This window comes from Ailuropoda melanoleuca, unplaced genomic scaffold, assembly GCF_002007445.2.
Source record: "Ailuropoda melanoleuca isolate Jingjing unplaced genomic scaffold, ASM200744v2 unplaced-scaffold6034, whole genome shotgun sequence".
Lineage (NCBI taxonomy): Eukaryota > Metazoa > Chordata > Mammalia > Carnivora > Ursidae > Ailuropoda > Ailuropoda melanoleuca.
Genome location: NW_023234215.1, coordinates 942028 through 959398, shown reverse-complemented (window position 1 = coordinate 959398; position 17371 = coordinate 942028). Strand labels below are relative to the sequence as shown.

General features: G+C 38.8%; 1 protein-coding gene across 2 annotated transcripts in view; it reads right to left on the bottom strand.

Moving 5' to 3' along the window:
• Nucleotides 1-240: 240 nt before the first annotated feature.
• The window catches only part of DSC3 (desmocollin 3), a 44682-nt gene continuing 27551 nt past the window's right edge, over nucleotides 241-17371 (bottom strand). The window contains exons 10-17 of one of the 2 annotated variants that reach the window (XM_034652450.1): nucleotides 14282-14541; nucleotides 14029-14171; nucleotides 12838-13062; nucleotides 9837-10061; nucleotides 7586-7707; nucleotides 2525-2782; nucleotides 687-729; nucleotides 464-601 (exon numbers count right to left, since the gene is read on the bottom strand). In XM_034652450.1, coding sequence (XP_034508341.1) covers nucleotides 703-729; nucleotides 2525-2782; nucleotides 7586-7707; nucleotides 9837-10061; nucleotides 12838-13062; nucleotides 14029-14171; nucleotides 14282-14541 — 1260 coding nt within the window. In that variant the 3' untranslated portion in view covers nucleotides 464-601; nucleotides 687-702. Of the gene's footprint in view, nucleotides 602-686; nucleotides 730-2524; nucleotides 2783-7585; nucleotides 7708-9836; nucleotides 10062-12837; nucleotides 13063-14028; nucleotides 14172-14281; nucleotides 14542-17371 lie in introns of both variants that reach the window. The other variant, XM_034652451.1, reaches the window with a different exon arrangement.

Below are 17371 nucleotides of genomic sequence, written 5' to 3'. Positions count from 1 at the left end.
ACACATTTACTAGTAAAATATCTATAAAGAATAGCGGGTCCTTTATAGACCTTAATTCCAATGATACAGCATGAGATTTTCTAGCTGCCTATTTACTTGGCAGTAAAGAAGACAAAATACATTTTAAAATTTCAAATTCTTTAGAAAACATAAGCAACCAATTGCTATAAAAATACAAATGGTTAAATAGTACAATTCAAAATTTAGAAAAATTATGTATTTTTTCTAATGTATAGATATATTTAAAATATATCTATGTATCTATATATCTTTATATATATTAGAGATTTAAATTCTAATATATCCATATAGGTATTAGAAATTGAAATTGAACTTTACAATATCCCTTTTGGAAACCTCCAGAATGTCTGGCAAACACGTGTCTAATTGGAGCACTTTAACATTATCTCTTCATGCATGTCTCTGCTAATGTAGTAAATTTGGCTCCCAAATTATTTAAAAAGTCAAGACCATCTTCTTCCTGTTTTTCACTGCAGCAACCTACAGAACCAGCTGGAGAGCCTCTTCCTTCATAGCTGTATGTAAGGACGTAATCTTGAGATGGCACGTGGTCTTCATTCTGCTTACACAGATGCAATTTCTGTAAAATTTAAAAAAAAAAAAGATTGTATTATTGTTTTAAACACTCTTAAACATATGAACATAAAATTTATTTTTTTATTTACCTTTTATGTTTAATTTTTAACCAGTGTGTCCTCTAATGGAGTCCTACACACAAAAAATGCACATGATTGGTCGATATCATAACCGTACCGCAAAGTCAGTACATTTTACATTTCTAGTAATCCATACGAATAAAAAATTATATATATACAAATGTTATACTTAAGTACATTTAAATTATCATTAAATGCTTAGCCCTAAATTTTGTATCTAGAGGTCAGACTGGTCCACAAAATGATGACAGTATGCATGGCAGTTAAGAATTTGACACTGGATATTCCAACAGTTCTGGTTTTGAGTCATAGCTCTGGCTTTACCAACTACGTATATGACTTTGGGCAGGTTACTAAACATCTTCCAGTCTCACTTCTAACTCTCCTTATGTCTAAAATGGGAATATACACAGTGACTATCTCACGATAATGATGAAATAATAATGAACCAAAAATGCTCTTATTTTGCCCAGCACATAGTAAATATTCAATAGACGTGAACTAAAACCACTATTATGTGCAGTTGTAAAGAAGGCAAGAATTACCACATTGGCTTAGGAATTAAGTTTCCAAGATAGCCAAAATGTGACAAAATAAAGAGATGCACAAAACATTTTAGTGAAATTAAAAATAATCAACATCACCCACATTACAAAACCGGGCCTTTGGAATGGAGCACCCAAGGCTTCAGCCACACCCAGCCTCACTGTTACCAGCCTGTCAAACTCCCGTGTCTCCCCCCTCCTCACCAGGGTGCCTGCTCCCTCTCTAACCCACAGCTTATTTCTTTGCCTTATGGTACCAAATGCCTTTCTTCACGACCATTCCAGCCTCATATCCCATCACCTGATGCGCACATTAAAGAACACCCCTAAGATCGCCTCTTAAGTTCCACTCCTTCCCAACCTGATCTTACACGCATACTGACTATCTAGAAACAGAAAAAAGATGAACACTTGACTCTGATGGGAAAAAAAACTGCTATGGACATGTGATCAGCTACAGCCGTGTCTCAGAGCGATGCCTATTTGCAGTCCATTAAAGGATTAAGGGCTTCTGGTCCACTGTGGGGGTGACCATAGTACGGGTACCCTCCGAGGAACACAGAACTTAGTGCCAGATAGAATATTTAATCCCGCGCTTCTCTACCCAGATGGCACATGTGAATCGCCTGAGGAGCTTTAAAAAAATAATAACAATAAGCCAAACCAATTTTATCCAAATCCTTCAAGGTGGAGCACAGGCATTAGTATCATTTAAAAGCTCCCCAGGGGATTCTGATGTGTTGCCAGGACTGAAAATCCATGATTTAATCCCTCTTTACTTTGACATCCTTGCTTTCCCGAATAGAAACACCTTATATTTGAACGGTGCTTTTTACATTAAATAGAGTTCCAATAGCTCATATTATTTAATGTTCACCCTAGAATTGTGTACAGATGCTTTCTTTTCACAGAGAAATGCAGATTTGATTGGGGGAGTTTCGTGATTGTAGGGAATGAGATTTTTTTTCACATTCTTCTATATAAAAATAGTTCATGAGATAAACATCATCTCAAAATGGCATGTAACTTTAATAGGGATATTAAAATCTTCCAACTCTCATGAGATTTTAGAAATTGAAAGAAATATGACAGATGGAATAAAATCTCTTTTATGTTAAATAATGTAACAAAATCAAATGCCAAGGGTGGGGGGAAGTGCAGGGAATGACCAGAGAGTGAAAGAGAAAGGGTACATTGAAAAATATGGAAAAGTAGCTTCTGCGACTCTATGTTAATTTCAACTTCCTATTGTTCTACACTTGGACACTAAATTGCAGAGGCAAAACACTCGGGGAAACTCACTTCACCAAGACGGGGCTGAGTGAAACTATGCCACTCGGAGTAAGTGTATCTGCAGTTGTCCACGTCCACGTGTCCTCCCCTGCAGGAATCCAGGGTGTGAAGGTGCCCGGCCCCCCGGCACGATTCTAGGGTCTGGTGTCCGCCTTTCACCATTTCAATGGTCTCCTGCCCTCCATTTTTCACTCCTGATCCCATGGTACCGCAAAAGCCTTGGCCAGAGTTGTTGACTGTCTGGGTCATAAACCCATTGCCAGAACACTGAAATAAAATAAAATAGGTCCATTTGTATTGAGAGGAAATGGATTCCAAGTAAAGTCATAAGAAGATGAGGGAGACAGAATGTTTATTTAACCTTTTATTGATTCATCCATTCATTAGCAGACCTTTGTATTTTCTAATTCTGTGCCCAGTGTAGGGAAGCAAAGAGGGACATGATCCCTCAGGGGCTCCAAGAAGCTCTTATCCCAGTGAGGAAGAAAAATAGGTAATTACCCTAAGGATGTATACATAGGTGAAGACAGAATTCTATAGAAACACAGAGGAAGAGCATTAAAATCCAAGCCCAGAGGTAGTAAGTGGAGTAGACTAGAAAACACTCCACTGAGGGACTCGTACTTGAGAATGGGAAGAAGAAAGCACTACCTGCAGGAAGGCCTACACGCAAGGGCAACAGGCTTCTTTGAGGGCCCTCAACTTTCAGCCTGCTGAGAATGCCTACCATATAGGGTCCCAGAGAGGAAGCGGAGAGGTTACAGAAGGCCAGAGAATGTTAAGATCCATCTGCCATGCTAAAAAATTAAGACTATCATGAAGACGATGGGGACTCAAAGAAGGATTTTAATAACATGGGAAGGGACATATTTTTTAAAATCATTCTAGCCAATAATGTAAAAGACGTGTAAGAAGAAGACGTGTGTCGTGGATATCAGAGAGGTCACTGAATCATTCTAGGTGAAACATGATAAGGACCTAAGCCAAAGGAGAAGCAACGATGATTTAAAGTGGTTGGACTCCATACAAAGTTAACTGGTGGTCAGATGGATGAAACCGCAAAGGGAAGAGGCAGGAATTATTCCTATGTGCTCTGCTTGTGCAACTAGGTAGATGGTATATTTCACTGAAGTAGGGATCAAGGACACGCTTGTGAGTGAGAGGAGGGTGAACAGTTCAATTGTGAACATGGTAAACTTGAAAAACCTATGGCTGTCCAAAATGAGTATATGAATAGGTGGGTCTGGAGTTCAAGTGGGGGAGCCGAGCTGGAGCTATAATTCCAGAAGTCATCACCATATAGGAGATAGTGGAAGCCACGGGAATAAAGTATAACATCGAGAGAAAATGACAGACTAAATGAAAAGAAGGCTAAGACTAGAACCACAAGAAAAAAAATGTTTTAAGGGGTGGATAAGGGAATTGGAGGGCAGAACTGATCTGAAATAGCTATTGGAGAATAGAGGAATCCAAGGAGCACAACTCTGAAGCCACGTAGAGAACTATGGTAAGGAGAAAACATCAAAGAGTTTAAGAACTGGTTCAGGTGCCCCTCGGACCACTACGTTTGTATCTTTGGGGTAAATACCCAGTAGTGCAATTGCTGGGTTGCAGGGTAGCTCTATTTTCAACTTTTCCAATGTTTGTAGCAGCAATGTCCACAATAGCCAAACTATGGAAAGAACCCAGATGTGCACAGACAGAGGAATGGATAAAGAAGACGTGGTACATATATACAATGAAAAATTATGCCGCCATCGAAAAAAATGAAATCTTGCCATTTGCACCGATGTGGATGGAACTAGAGGGTATTATACTAAGAGAAATAAGTCAATGAGAGAAAGACAATTATCATATGATCTCACTGAAATGCAGAATTTGAGAAAGGCAGAGGATCATAGGGCAAGAGAGGAAAAATGAAACAAGACGAAACCAGAGAGGGAGACAAAGCATAAGAGACTCTTAATCTCAAGAAACAAACTGAGGGTTGCTGGAGCAGAGAGGGGTCAGAGGGATGGGGTGGCTGGGTGATGGACATTAGGGAGGCTACGTGTTGTGGTGAGTGCTGTGTATTGTGTAAGAATAATGACCTGTACCCCTGAAACAAATAATACATTATATGTTAATAATAATAAAAAAGGACTGGTTCAAATAAAGTAATCCACCTATTAGATTCAATCAAAAAAAGTGGCCATTGGTGATCTTTGTCAAAAGCATTTCCAAGAAGTGCTGAATGAACAGGAAGTAATATCATGGAGAAATAGAGTATAAATCTCCCAAAAAGCTCCGTTTCAAAGAAAAAGAGATAAGGAGGGAACTGGAGGAGAACAGAGTCAAGGGAATGTTTGAAGATAAAAAAGACTTGACTGAACATTGACTTCATGCGGGAACCTCGCATGGAACTCTGGGCCGCAGGTGAGAAGTCTAGTTAGAGCAGTAACCTCAAGCGTGTCAGTTCTAATTATGAACTCTTACTTTCAGACAAGACCTCCATTAAAACCTGGCTCCACTGTGCCATCTTCTTACCAATTTGCTTTTCTTCTATTTAATATGCAGAGTCTCTAACTAAACTGGAAGATTTTCAAGTTGGGATGATTTCGAGTTTCAGATATTTCAGAATCTGGAATGTATCTATAAGTGTGATACATGATATCTCATTGCCTTAGAATATTATACCACAAAAGAGAACTGAGAAGTAGCCATTTGGTGGCACTGCTACCCTATATTTTTTGCTTAGGCTGCTGCTACAGTGAAATTCTATTTCAAAAAAAAAAAAAAATCCTCATTATCAAATCTCCTTAACAATTCAATTTTTGTCATTATAAATACATGTTCAGAGATCATGCAAACTAATACCAGGAGAATTGAAACTAAACTAAAACCAAGGTCGAGCCCACAATGCCCTGTTTCACATTTTTTCTATTCTCTGTTCCTTCCTGACCATCTCCATGTGCATTGCCCAGTTTGTTCTCACAGGTGTCAACGACTCCTTTTCCATGTCCGTGATTTCCAGATGTAACTTCTCCAGTCCTGAATTTTCAACTAGCTCCTAACCCCACCTGAATGCCTTTGCTTAAACTTAGCTCCAGAACTAAAGTCATCACCTGTACTCACTGTACTAAAATAAACTTACACGTTCACTAAGAAATTTTGTTACACTTTGTAAAAATACACCTAAAATTATGTTTTGGTATAAACTGATAATTGAGTCCTTTTGAGAAGTGTTCCTAACAGAGAACAGATAAAGACGGGTGTGAGTACATGTGGCAAAGCAGCCACTTAATGCTACCAGCTCTAGCGTCAAACGGCAAAGAACAAATATCACAAACATCTCAATCACTCCCTTCTCGAACGTAAAATAAGAGCGTACTGAGTCACGGATGATTAAGGGACTATATGTATTTTCTGAATGGAGAAATAACTACGGGGTTCCACGTGTAGGCATGTCAAGCACAGGTGGGCTGTGATTTTCCATGACGGTGGGAGGTGGCTTAAGAGAGAAAGTCAGTAAGATAGATGCCTTCACACCAAGATATAGAAAAGGCTTGTTATAAAGTCATTGTCCTTGGTTATGGCCTCTGTCACTTTGACTTCACTTTTTATATTGTTACTCAAAAGTTAACAATCTTATCATTTACACTTTTAAAATATTTACTGTCCCTGTTTCCAATGACCATTACCCATCCTAGCAGAGCTATCCAATGCTTTAACTACTCAAAGACTCTAATCCTCAACCTTCCCCGTCCCTAACATCTTCCTTGTCTCACTAATCACCCTGCTCACTCAGCATCACGCTGTACCCATTATGCCCTCTGTGCAGAACAGCCTTCACTGGCTCTTCCTTACCAAGAGAATAAACCCCAAATCCTTAGTGTGGCATACGACAGCCCCGTGTCCTACTCCTCTCTTAGAACCTCTCTCCCCAAAAGCCTAACTTGTTTCAAGCTTCCATTGCAAAACATCACTTCTTCCATTTCGAATCAATTTCTTCACTCTTTGTTGAGTAATCCCTAAACTTGTTCATCTCCTTTTTTATTCTTAAGGCTGTTTTCCAGCTCTTTTGCTATTCCATCTCTCCACTTTCAAACCCTTCCTATTCCTTAAGTTACAAAGGAATCTGTACCTCTTTCACTAAGCCTTTCGGTTGATCCAGACAACAGAACGCACTTATGTATCTCAAGTGTCTCTGAACAACAGCAGTGCTCTATCATATTGGTGCTATGGTTTACTGGCATGTTCCTACTTACTTTTCCCATAAAAATAGATTCAGTTTCTCATAAATACTTTGAAATCTTTTTGAGGGAAGAACATGCCTTGTAAGAACTTTTTAAATACACATCCCCCTGGGTGCCTGGGCGGCTCAATCATTAAGCGTCTGCCTTCAGCTCAGGTCACAATCCCAGGGTCCTGGAATCAAGCCCCACATCAGGCTCCCTGCTCAGCAGGAAGCCTGCTTCTCCCTCTCCCACTCCGCCCTGCTTGTGTTCCCTCTCTCACTGTCTCTGTCAAATAAATTTTTAAAAATCTTTAAAAAGAATAATTAAAAATAAATAGACATCCCCCCAAACAAGAAGCCTCACACTTGCCGATCTCAAGAGAGAGAGAGTGGCAATAATCTTCCTGTAATCTACCCTCCTCCACTTTTTTAAAAAATATGTATCTCTTTGATATTTTCTTAGTTTATCTTAAAAACTTTTAGTAAGTTTTTTTCCTATTATAAATGGCCAAAGAGTCAGATAAACAAATAGTATCTAGAAATGTACATGGTAGAGAGCAGCTGAAAGACTGTTATTATAATAATTTCACACCATCAAAGAGCAAGTTTCAAATCATAACATTAGAGAGTGGAAGAATGATAATTAAAACAACACATCTGATTTAAGAAGTTTAATAAATGCCACCTACATAAATATTTGAATATTGACAGATAAAATACTTACGCCTACAAGAGCTGACCAAACTAAAAATATAAATATTAACTCTTAAATTACAAAATAATTTCATGACAATCAGTAAAAGAAATTATGAAAGATACTCAAAGAAAAATACTCATTTTAAAAAATTACTTACCACCTTATCATCTCCAGGTGCTTCTGTGTTTGATATAATCAAATTTTGCTGTGCTAAATCTTCAGGAAAACCTCTTTTTTTTTTGGCACCAACAATGCCACATACCAAAGTTAGCAATACAGCTGCATTAAAAAAAGAAAAAGTTTAACATACATAGAATATAAAATATTCATCTTTTATTTTTTTTTTTATTACTTCTGGTACACAGGAGAAAAACAAAGGCCACTAAGCATGGCCCCGTGAATTACCTTGGCTTTTCTAAATTAACAAGCCATGATTTAGCTTAGACTTGAAAATCTGAATTAATTATATGTATATTTTGATTATAGCTCTTTCAAAGAGTTTGAATTCTATCCATAATGTTAAAGTATTTACAATTGTGAGTTAAATAATAAATTTTCAAAAAATTTAATGACACTTATGTAAGACAGACTTTAAAGAGATTTACTGATTCCCAAAAGAATGGTTTGCCTATATGAAAACACGACAGACTTTTCTCCCCAGAACAGATTTATCTCCAAATATCTTAATTAAAACTACTCTGTATTTTGTCTGTTCAGAATTTTCATTCTACATCATACCTGTGGGAGGTTGAAATATGGGATAATAAAATTAACAGAAATCATAACATTCTTACGATGTTCTACAAACCCCTCTATCAAGGGTGGCCACAGCCCCAATTCCAGCCCACCACATGGTTTTGTATGGCTCATGGCCTATGGTTTTTAAATGGTTTTTAAAAATTAAAAGAACGGAAGTTCATTACATGTGAAAATTATATGAAATTCAAATCTTAGTGTCCATAAATAAAGTTCTTCCGGAACCCAGCCATGCCCATCACTAAAATATTTTCTATGGCAGCTTTCCTCCTAGAAGGGTAGAGTTCGTTGATTCTAAGTGAAACCACATGGCCTGCAAAATGTAAAATACATACTATCTAGCCCTTTATAGAAAAAGCCTGCCAACGCCCGCACTCTATGTGGCCCCTTGTTACTTTCTGGTTCCACGTCCAACCCTGCTCTCTGGACGCACTCCACTCCAGCCGCGCTGGTGTCCCTGCCATGCCTTGACTTCTCCAGGTACCATCTCACCCTAAGGGCCTTTGAGCTGACTTTCCCCTCTGACTGAAAACCTTTCCCCCAGGTACTGCACTTGGCTGATTCTTTTACCTTTCCCCAAAATCATCAAGGATAAACTTGTCAGTTAGCCCCGACCAAACCATCCACTGAAAGCTGCAGTCACTCTTCCTAATCCCCCACGATCACCCACACACGCTCCACAGGACTACAGCTCCTAATTATTTTGCTCTATTTTTTCCTCCACAGCATTTCCTTTATTTATTAGTTTAATGTCACAAGGCACAGTGTTTCTGTTTGGTTTTATCTGTTTTGTTCACTGTTGTCTCCCAAGCACCTAGACAGTTTCTGGCATATCATAGGTCTTCAACAGATATTTATTTTGTGGAGTTGCTGAAAAATATTGAAAACTGTACTATTTTAAGCTCTTCACATGCATTAACTCAGTTAATGCTCAGCGCTGCCGCATAAGGCAGGCTACTCCAATTATCCGCAGGCTACTCCAATTATCCCCTTTTACAGATGAGGACACTGAAGCACAGTTAAGTAGCTCGCCCCAGGCCACATGGCTTGCAAATGACTGAGCTCGATTACAAACCCAGATAGTTTAGTTCCAGAGTCTCCCTAGTCCTATCACAGAACAAAGGAACGACAGCTAATCCAGACTGGAGAAGTGGATGGAAATAGAGGGAAAAATATGATGCCATTGGGAACTATACAACCGGCAAGGAGGAGGTTAAAAAAAATCAAAACTAGCAAGATACACCCAAGAAGAGATATTGCTGTGATCCAAGTCATTCCCATAAGGCTGTGGCTAAATGATGAGAAGAGATCACCATGGCTTGTCCAGGACTTTGATTTGGCAGAAGTTTCAGACTTTTATTTAGCCCTAAACAGTGTAGTACCAGGACCAAGAAATGAAAACTTTATGTTGACAGATCTGGTACAGTCTAAGGCATTTTAAACAGCTCTGTCCAAGGACGAAATCGTATCTCAAATAGGATCTTGCTTCCTCTCCTTGAAAATATTCCATCAGAACGCAGAAAATAACATAAAAGCAATTTGTAAATTACCCACCCCTGATGGATAGTTGGACAAGATTACTCTTTAAAGACCCTTTCCTGCACTTAGGTATTTATGATACATTTTAACTTTAAGTACGTAAAAGGACTTACAAAATAGTAGTGCTATCCCCAGCAGGATTGCCAGGATCGCCCATTTTCCGAGTACTACTCCTGCACTCCTTGGAGCTGCCGGACACTGACTGGGATGAGTACAATCACACAGATTAACTCTCAGGGTTTTTGTTCTAGATTGACCTCCTCTATCTTTGACAGTAATAGGAACACTATATTCCTGAAATTCAGCATTCTTCTGATATGAAAGACGGGCAGCTGTATCTGAAAGAAAATGAAAGAATTTTATCTTTAGGGGCGCCTGGGTGGCACAGCGGTTGGGCGTCTGCCTTCGGCTCAGGGCGTGATCCTGGCATTATGGGATCGAGCCCCAACATCAGGCTCTTCCGCTATGAGCCTGCTTCTTCCTCTCCCACTCCCCCCTTGTGTTCCCTCTCTCACTGGCTGTCTCTATCTCTGTCGAATAAATAAATAAAATCTTTAAAAAAAAAAAGAATTTTATCTTTAGTGGACATTTATTTCCCCCTTAGCATTTGTTTTGCCACACTTGTTTCTAAACATATTATTCTCAAGGAACCATCTGCCACATGAAAATGAGTTAAAATGGAGAACTACCTTCGACCTTTCTCAGCACTAATATTACTATGTATGTTCATTGTAACTTCTTACAAGAGAGGCTGAAAGACATAATTTGACATTGGAGTGATCCAGCAGCATTTCAGTAATATTTAATATTCCCTATCTTTCCCTTATCTACAAACCTATGATGGTAGATTGGCCCCTGACATGCACTTCAAGCATTTTTTAATAGTACCAGTTTATGGTACTCATAAAAAATTAACAATTGTTATACACAAAGTACGTCTTAAATTGACATTCTCTTGTCCATTTACTTACCATTTACCCATCCATTATCTTTACATATAAGGTAATTTTTCAAAGTACACTAGACCCTTTGTTATTATGCCTTCCCTCTAGAAGTGATCTCAATACGAGAAAGCTAATTAATGTCACCCAGGCTAGGTACAAGGCTTACATAAAAACAGATGTATCAGTAACATAACAATACGTTTTTATCAACTATGATATTTCCCCAATAGCCTTGATACCTATTTTAATGACTTCATTATCAACTGACCAAAAGCTCTACTACACTTTCCATGCCAATTACAGCCTTCCGAATTTTGCAGTAAGTGAAATGACACAGCAGCACAATGCACATGGTGGAAGTCATCTGTAACTTCTAAGCCCTTCTTAAATGCACTGTTACAGCCGATAAGAATTTCAAAGATTTTTGGCTGCACCTCAAATGTAAAGCTCCCCAGAGGAACGTGAATTACTACTGAGGTTTAGGTGGAACCCTCCCAGATCATACTGTGGCTAAGATAAAATCCCTCAAATTCCTCCCCTCCCTCAAGACCACAAGCTCAGCTGTAGTCACGTCTCGTTTATTCACAGTAATGCAGTAGCCTGTGACGTCCTTGCCACTCAACTCTGCCCTCTTCAAACTGTCCTGCCAATGTCACCTTGTTAAGACATAAATCTGGGCATAGCATTCCTTCCCGGCACAGTCCTAGTGCACCTCCCTGTTCCTACTGTACAAAAGTCAGTCTCCTCCGCCTGGTACATAAGCCCTTCACCACCAGATCCCGTCCGTCCTCCCACCCAATCTCTCAGCATGCCTGCTAAAACCTAAACTCTAACAACACTGGTTTTCCCTAGCATTTTCCTTCTTTATGCATATTTATTAACCAATTATTGATTAAATAAGCACTTATTAAGCAGTTAGTATCACGAAGCACTGGGTTACGTGCTGGAAATATACAGATGAATCACAAATATCCTGAGAAACTCATGTATTGGAGGAGAAAGGTAAACAGATGACAACACAACATGAAAGGAGCTGTAATAAAGGGAGAAGAGGTCGTGATGCGACTCCCTCTACTGCGAGAAAGACCTCATGGATGTGAGCATCTGAGCTGGAATCCTGTCTGTCCTATTATCTCCACATACCTCTGCAGGGTCGGAACAGTGCATGGTAAATGGTTCCCGCTCCACAGGTTATCATGAGTTAATATCAAACTATGAAATGGGAAGGGAGTATTCTAGGCAGAAGGGACAGCATGCACAAAAGTCCACTTGCAGGAAAGAGCATGATACGGTAACAGAACAGCAGTGAATGGTGGCTGAAATACAGAATCCCACACTCCCCCAGAAACCACTATCACAGGAGGCTGTCCTGACAGCTCCAACGCCACGCCTCTGTCCATGTCCCACCATGTTTCCTTCCAGAATACCATGGAGTGCTTGTCTCATACACCCCGATTCCTCATTTCCAGAGTTTGCTTACACTAAAATTTAAACTGCCCATCTCTGTTCTCTCCTCGCCTCATTGGGGTCACTTTAAAAATACACCAGGGGCGCCTGGGTGGCTCAGTTGGTTGTGTCTAACTCTTGATTTCAGCTCAGGTCATGATCTCAGGGTTATGAGATTGAGGGTTTAAGATTCTCTCTCTCCCTCTATCCTTCCCCCACCCACCCTCTCTCAAAAAAACCCCAAAAAACACCAAAAACAATTTATATTAATGATAAGCCACCCAATATTTTACCAAAGCTTTTTTGTCTTTATTGTAAATTTTGCCTTCACAGAAATTACAATTTCTTTCTTTTATATGCAATATATATAACACAGTCCCCATATAATATTTGTAAAAAATCGAGTTAGTCTTCTAAAATACATTAATGAAAAATTAGAGTAAACAAGGAAATCCACTCTCAGTTATTTTAGAGCATATAAATCATTATTGTTTATTAAAACTTTTGGGAGCCTGGGTGACTCCGTCTGTTAAGTGTCTGAGGCTCAGGTCACGATCTCATGGGTCCTGAGATCCAGCCCTGAGTGGGGCTCTGTGCTCAGTGGGGAGTCTGCTTAAAGATTCTCTCCCTCTGCCCCTCTCCCTACTTGTGCACACACTGGCACGTGTTCTCTCTCTCTCTCCCCCTCAAATAAATAAATCTTTAAAAATGAATGAATAAATACCATTAACTTTGGTGAGGGTCCATATTCTGTTTGTTTCTGGAGAAGGGTTTGCCAAGCTGAAATAAAATGGAGCGCCATGGACAGGGTCATCGGGGTCGACAGCGGAAATGTCGGCATACTTCATCTTTGGTTTGCAGACTGTTATGTAACTTTGAAGTATTTCTGGTGGATTATCATTCACATCTTCAACGTTCACGGCAAGTGTTCCAGTACATGATCTGCCGTCTAGGAAGAAAGAGAAAAGGCTTAGTGTAGTTTTTTGCCTTTTTTACAGTTTCCTAATAAAATAAATTAACTACATTCTACATATGATATATGTTTTCTTAAATAAGCTAATTATTACAGAATAAGGGAGATAAGAACGTAGAAAGATAAAACAAACCTACAGAGCATTAAAATGAATACTGCCATCGATAACATCAGCTACAACTGCCAATAAACCTTATGCCAGGATTATTACCAAACAATAATAATCAATGTGTGAACGGCAGACTCTGTGTTTTGTGGGGGGTCCTTTCTGGTAGAGATGTTAATGTGGAGTAAAAAGCCTACAAAAAGTTATTTGAATCCTGATACACATTTAAGCCACTTAGGGAGATTTTTAAAATATGTGATGCTCAGACGCCCCAACCCAGGGTTCTGATTCCGTGTGTCTAAGTCATGTCACAAAATGATTTTTTTAAGTCCCCAAGTTAATTATTATTATTTTCATTGAATTAGAATGTTATTCTAATTATGAATTATTCTAATAATCTAATATGAAACCGGGGTTAAGAACCTCTGGGTTGTTTTAAGGAACAGAATTCAAGGAAAGGATCACTTTGACCTAATAACCAATTAAGTTTCTCAAAGATTCTATTGAAAGTGGCATAAAGAGATACACAAGCATCTAGTGAGACCATTTCATCTGATCCGAGACTTGAGTTTCGTCTTTGCCCTCCAACACATGGATCTATAAGCATCTGAGGTCCCGCCATGCTGGGGATATAAAGATAGAGAAGACGTGGCTTACCTTACAAGGTTCACCTTGTTAGATGATTAAGAGAAATAGGAACAGCCTTCAAAGTAATTTCTAACAATTCCAAATACTTATCACAAAAATTCTGCACAATAATAATTGGGTTATTCTCCAATTCCTTTCTAAAATACCATATTAAAACTTTTTAAAAAACTCAAAAACTTTTTTTTTACCTTGGTCTATTGCCAGGACTGTAATATTATATAAGTCATTTCTGGGAGTCATCGCCTCCCGGTCCAGGACTTTGGAGGTTGCAATTGATCCCAAAATCTCATCAATGGTGATCCATCCTTTAGGATCATGCAATTTTTTGTACCTATTAATGTAAAATAAAAAGTCTTCAGCAATATAAAATGTATTAAAATAAGTTACCATCTCAATTATTGCAAATACATTACTCGTATGTGCTTATAGACTTCTTTGTACCTTAGGCCGTTGCTACTTCTAGTTTCAGGGTCATACGCCTTATAGCCATTGACCTTTGACCCCACTGCTGAGTTTTCTTTAATCTGTACATATTGGGTCGCAGGGCTGCATTCAGGCCCTTCATCCTGATCCCTCACGTGAACTGTGACCAAGGCTCGGTTCATGGCTGCCATTCTGAGGGCGACATCTCTAGTAAACAGAGCTTCATTGCTTACTCCAATTTCCAGGGTCACCTGGTGGTTTTCTTCATAATTCAGCGGCTTTTTTAAAAAAGCACATGGACATCAGCATCAATGTAAAATACACACGATATTCCAAATAACAAGTGAACAACTGTAAATATGAACAGTGCCACATGAATTCTATGTTCCCATTCAATCAATACTGACTTTAATCCTTGGCTAAAGAGAGAGGTGACTCTTCACGAAGGCTTTAGCAAGAGTGGTCTGAAAGTTTCTGCGGGTGGTTTTATGGAGTTTTGGAAAAATAATTCCTGAATTACTTTTATAGTTCATTCTTACAAGCGAAAATTATTCTGAACCTGGAGATAATGCAACAAAACAACAGAATTTTTAGGGCCCTGCTTCAGAGCACTCAAGGACCAGCGTAAGGGGCATCTCACTCCAGGAGAATGCAATTTTGTTTGACTTATTACTTCCTACTGACTATGTCCATTTCTGTAACCACCGCACTATGATCCCTTTGCTATACGATGCTGCTTAACGGGTTCGACTGTCTCTAAAAATATTTAAGTGAATCCCCTGATTAAAATTGATTTTTAGACAGCAAATCAAGCAAAACCCATAAAAACATTATTTTACATTGCATTGCAAACACGAAGCATTTTTTTATGTAATTTTTCGACGCTTACGCTGGGTATTACATTACAGGCTTAAAACTCTGCAAGACTGGAAATCTGGTGGGATGAAATCAGTGATTAATGAAGAGACAGGAATTCTCTTCCACCACAAGGTAGCTTCATGTTTTAATCAATTTAAAAAAAAAAAGCTCAAAAATATCCTATATCTGCACTGAGATATTAATGACTCTCTGGAAAATGACGTGCTGTTTTGTAGCAGACCCTCTATGTTGAGCGGCCGAGAACAGTAGCTTCTTCACTTAAGCCCGTGTGCACCACTGGGGCTGCTCAAATAGAAAGAAATGCTGGAATGGAAAGATTCCCCAGGCCTGAGCTAAAGACTGCATCGGCTCATGCTCTACGGTTCCAGAAAAGTTATCCAATATGGAAAATTATAACACTAGCCCCATGAACATGTAAGCCTTCTAAAAATATAATAATAATAGAGTTTGCCAAGTGTTTTCATTTTCATTGTTATAATGGAATAGCTATTAGGAAGGCAGAGAGAAGTATTTTTTTTACGTTTTATAGATAACACAGCGGCTAACTTTCCAAGATCACACAGCTATGCAAAGCAATTTCACACGGTGCTTACGAACGTGTACTTGCAATCAAAAAGACCTCGGTTCAAATCCTGTCTTACCGCATCCTCGCTGTGCCACTTCGGCTGAGTTTCTTAGTCTCTCCGAGACTAAGTTTTGTCCTCTGCACAATTGTGATAAGAATAACATTTAACATTGTAAGCCCACAGTGAGTACTTTCCACTATAGGTTATAAGACTCTCTCAGGCTGTCACACAGGCTCTTGAAAGAAAAAGGTTATTTTTTGTTACCAGCCAATATAATGCAAAAATAGGAGACACCAACTAACAAGGTAATGTTTGGAAGCTAAAAGAAGTATATTTGAGCAATCTTTGCCTTAACTTACTGATTATTTAATTCTTTTTGGTATAAAGGGATGAATAAAGTTCATTCCTAGCCATCATTATGTAAGTAGTGAAAGAATGATGGATTTCAAAATGTCTGGATTACACAGTGTTTGATTTTAAACTTTTTTCAAAGACTTTATTTATTAGGGAGAGAGAAAGAAAGTGAGCACGAGTGGGGGCGGTGGGGGGGAAGAACAGAGAAAGAAGGAGAAGCAGACCCCTGCCCAGCAGGGATCCCGAGGCGGCTGGATCCCTGCTCTCAGGACTCGAATCATGACCTGAGCCGAAGGCAGTAACCTACTGAGGCACCCAGGCACCCCCAGTGTTTGGTTTTAAAACAGAAGATGCCTCATCAAGGTTAGAAAGTACTTAAAGATATAACTTAACTACATGAACATGAATCTTTAGCAAGAAAAAGTATAAGATAACTTTAAAGACCAGTGTGGCTACCAAAGGAACTGTGTGATGAGTTCACGTATTCTAAGGGTTTGAGGAAATGAAATTTTATTGACCAAAATGTTAGAGACTATTATGAATGGCTCCAAGAAAGAGAGAAGGTAAAATTACCGAAGGAGCTAATCATGACAGAGGAAAGAGATAATTTAAAAAGTAAACCCAGAGAAGTAAAAATTAATTCAAGTTCCAAAAAAAGACTCCCTTGTGCAACTAAGTCATGGTTTGATCAAGCCAAGCAACCCAACTACGGAAAAGGAGAGAGACAAGGGGACCATGACAGCTAAACACAACCTACATAAGGTGCTTAGCGTCATTCCCAGTGACAGATGTGAAAGGTGATCAGTACTTGATAACTGCTTCTAAAATTCTAAAAGCATTTCCTAGATATAAGAACTAGGATGTAATTATAAAATATAAGTGCGACTACCTTATGTTTAAAGGTAATGGGAATAAATGCATATACATTTTATTGGGAGGGATTTTCTTTAGTCTTCATATGTGAAATTAACTTAAACTGAAGCAGAGACAAACAAGTAAAGTCTCACCATCTAATTGCTCTCCCTCCTGGGGAATCCTGAGATAGTACCAGAAGCTGTTCACCAGAACTAAAGCAGATGTTTATTAGTCACACAGACTGAGAAGTAATCTAGGATCTAGGCTAGAAGTTCTGAAAATATTTGGAAACATTTTTCTTAATGTCTCTGTGATCAACACTCCATGGGGGGGAAAATCCACTCTGAATATGAAGAAAATGGAATGTGTTGACACACTGATTTCTCTTAGCATATATTCCTTTGAGAAAGTTTATTAAAATTCACTTTGTATTCGTTAAAAAAACTGACAGTAA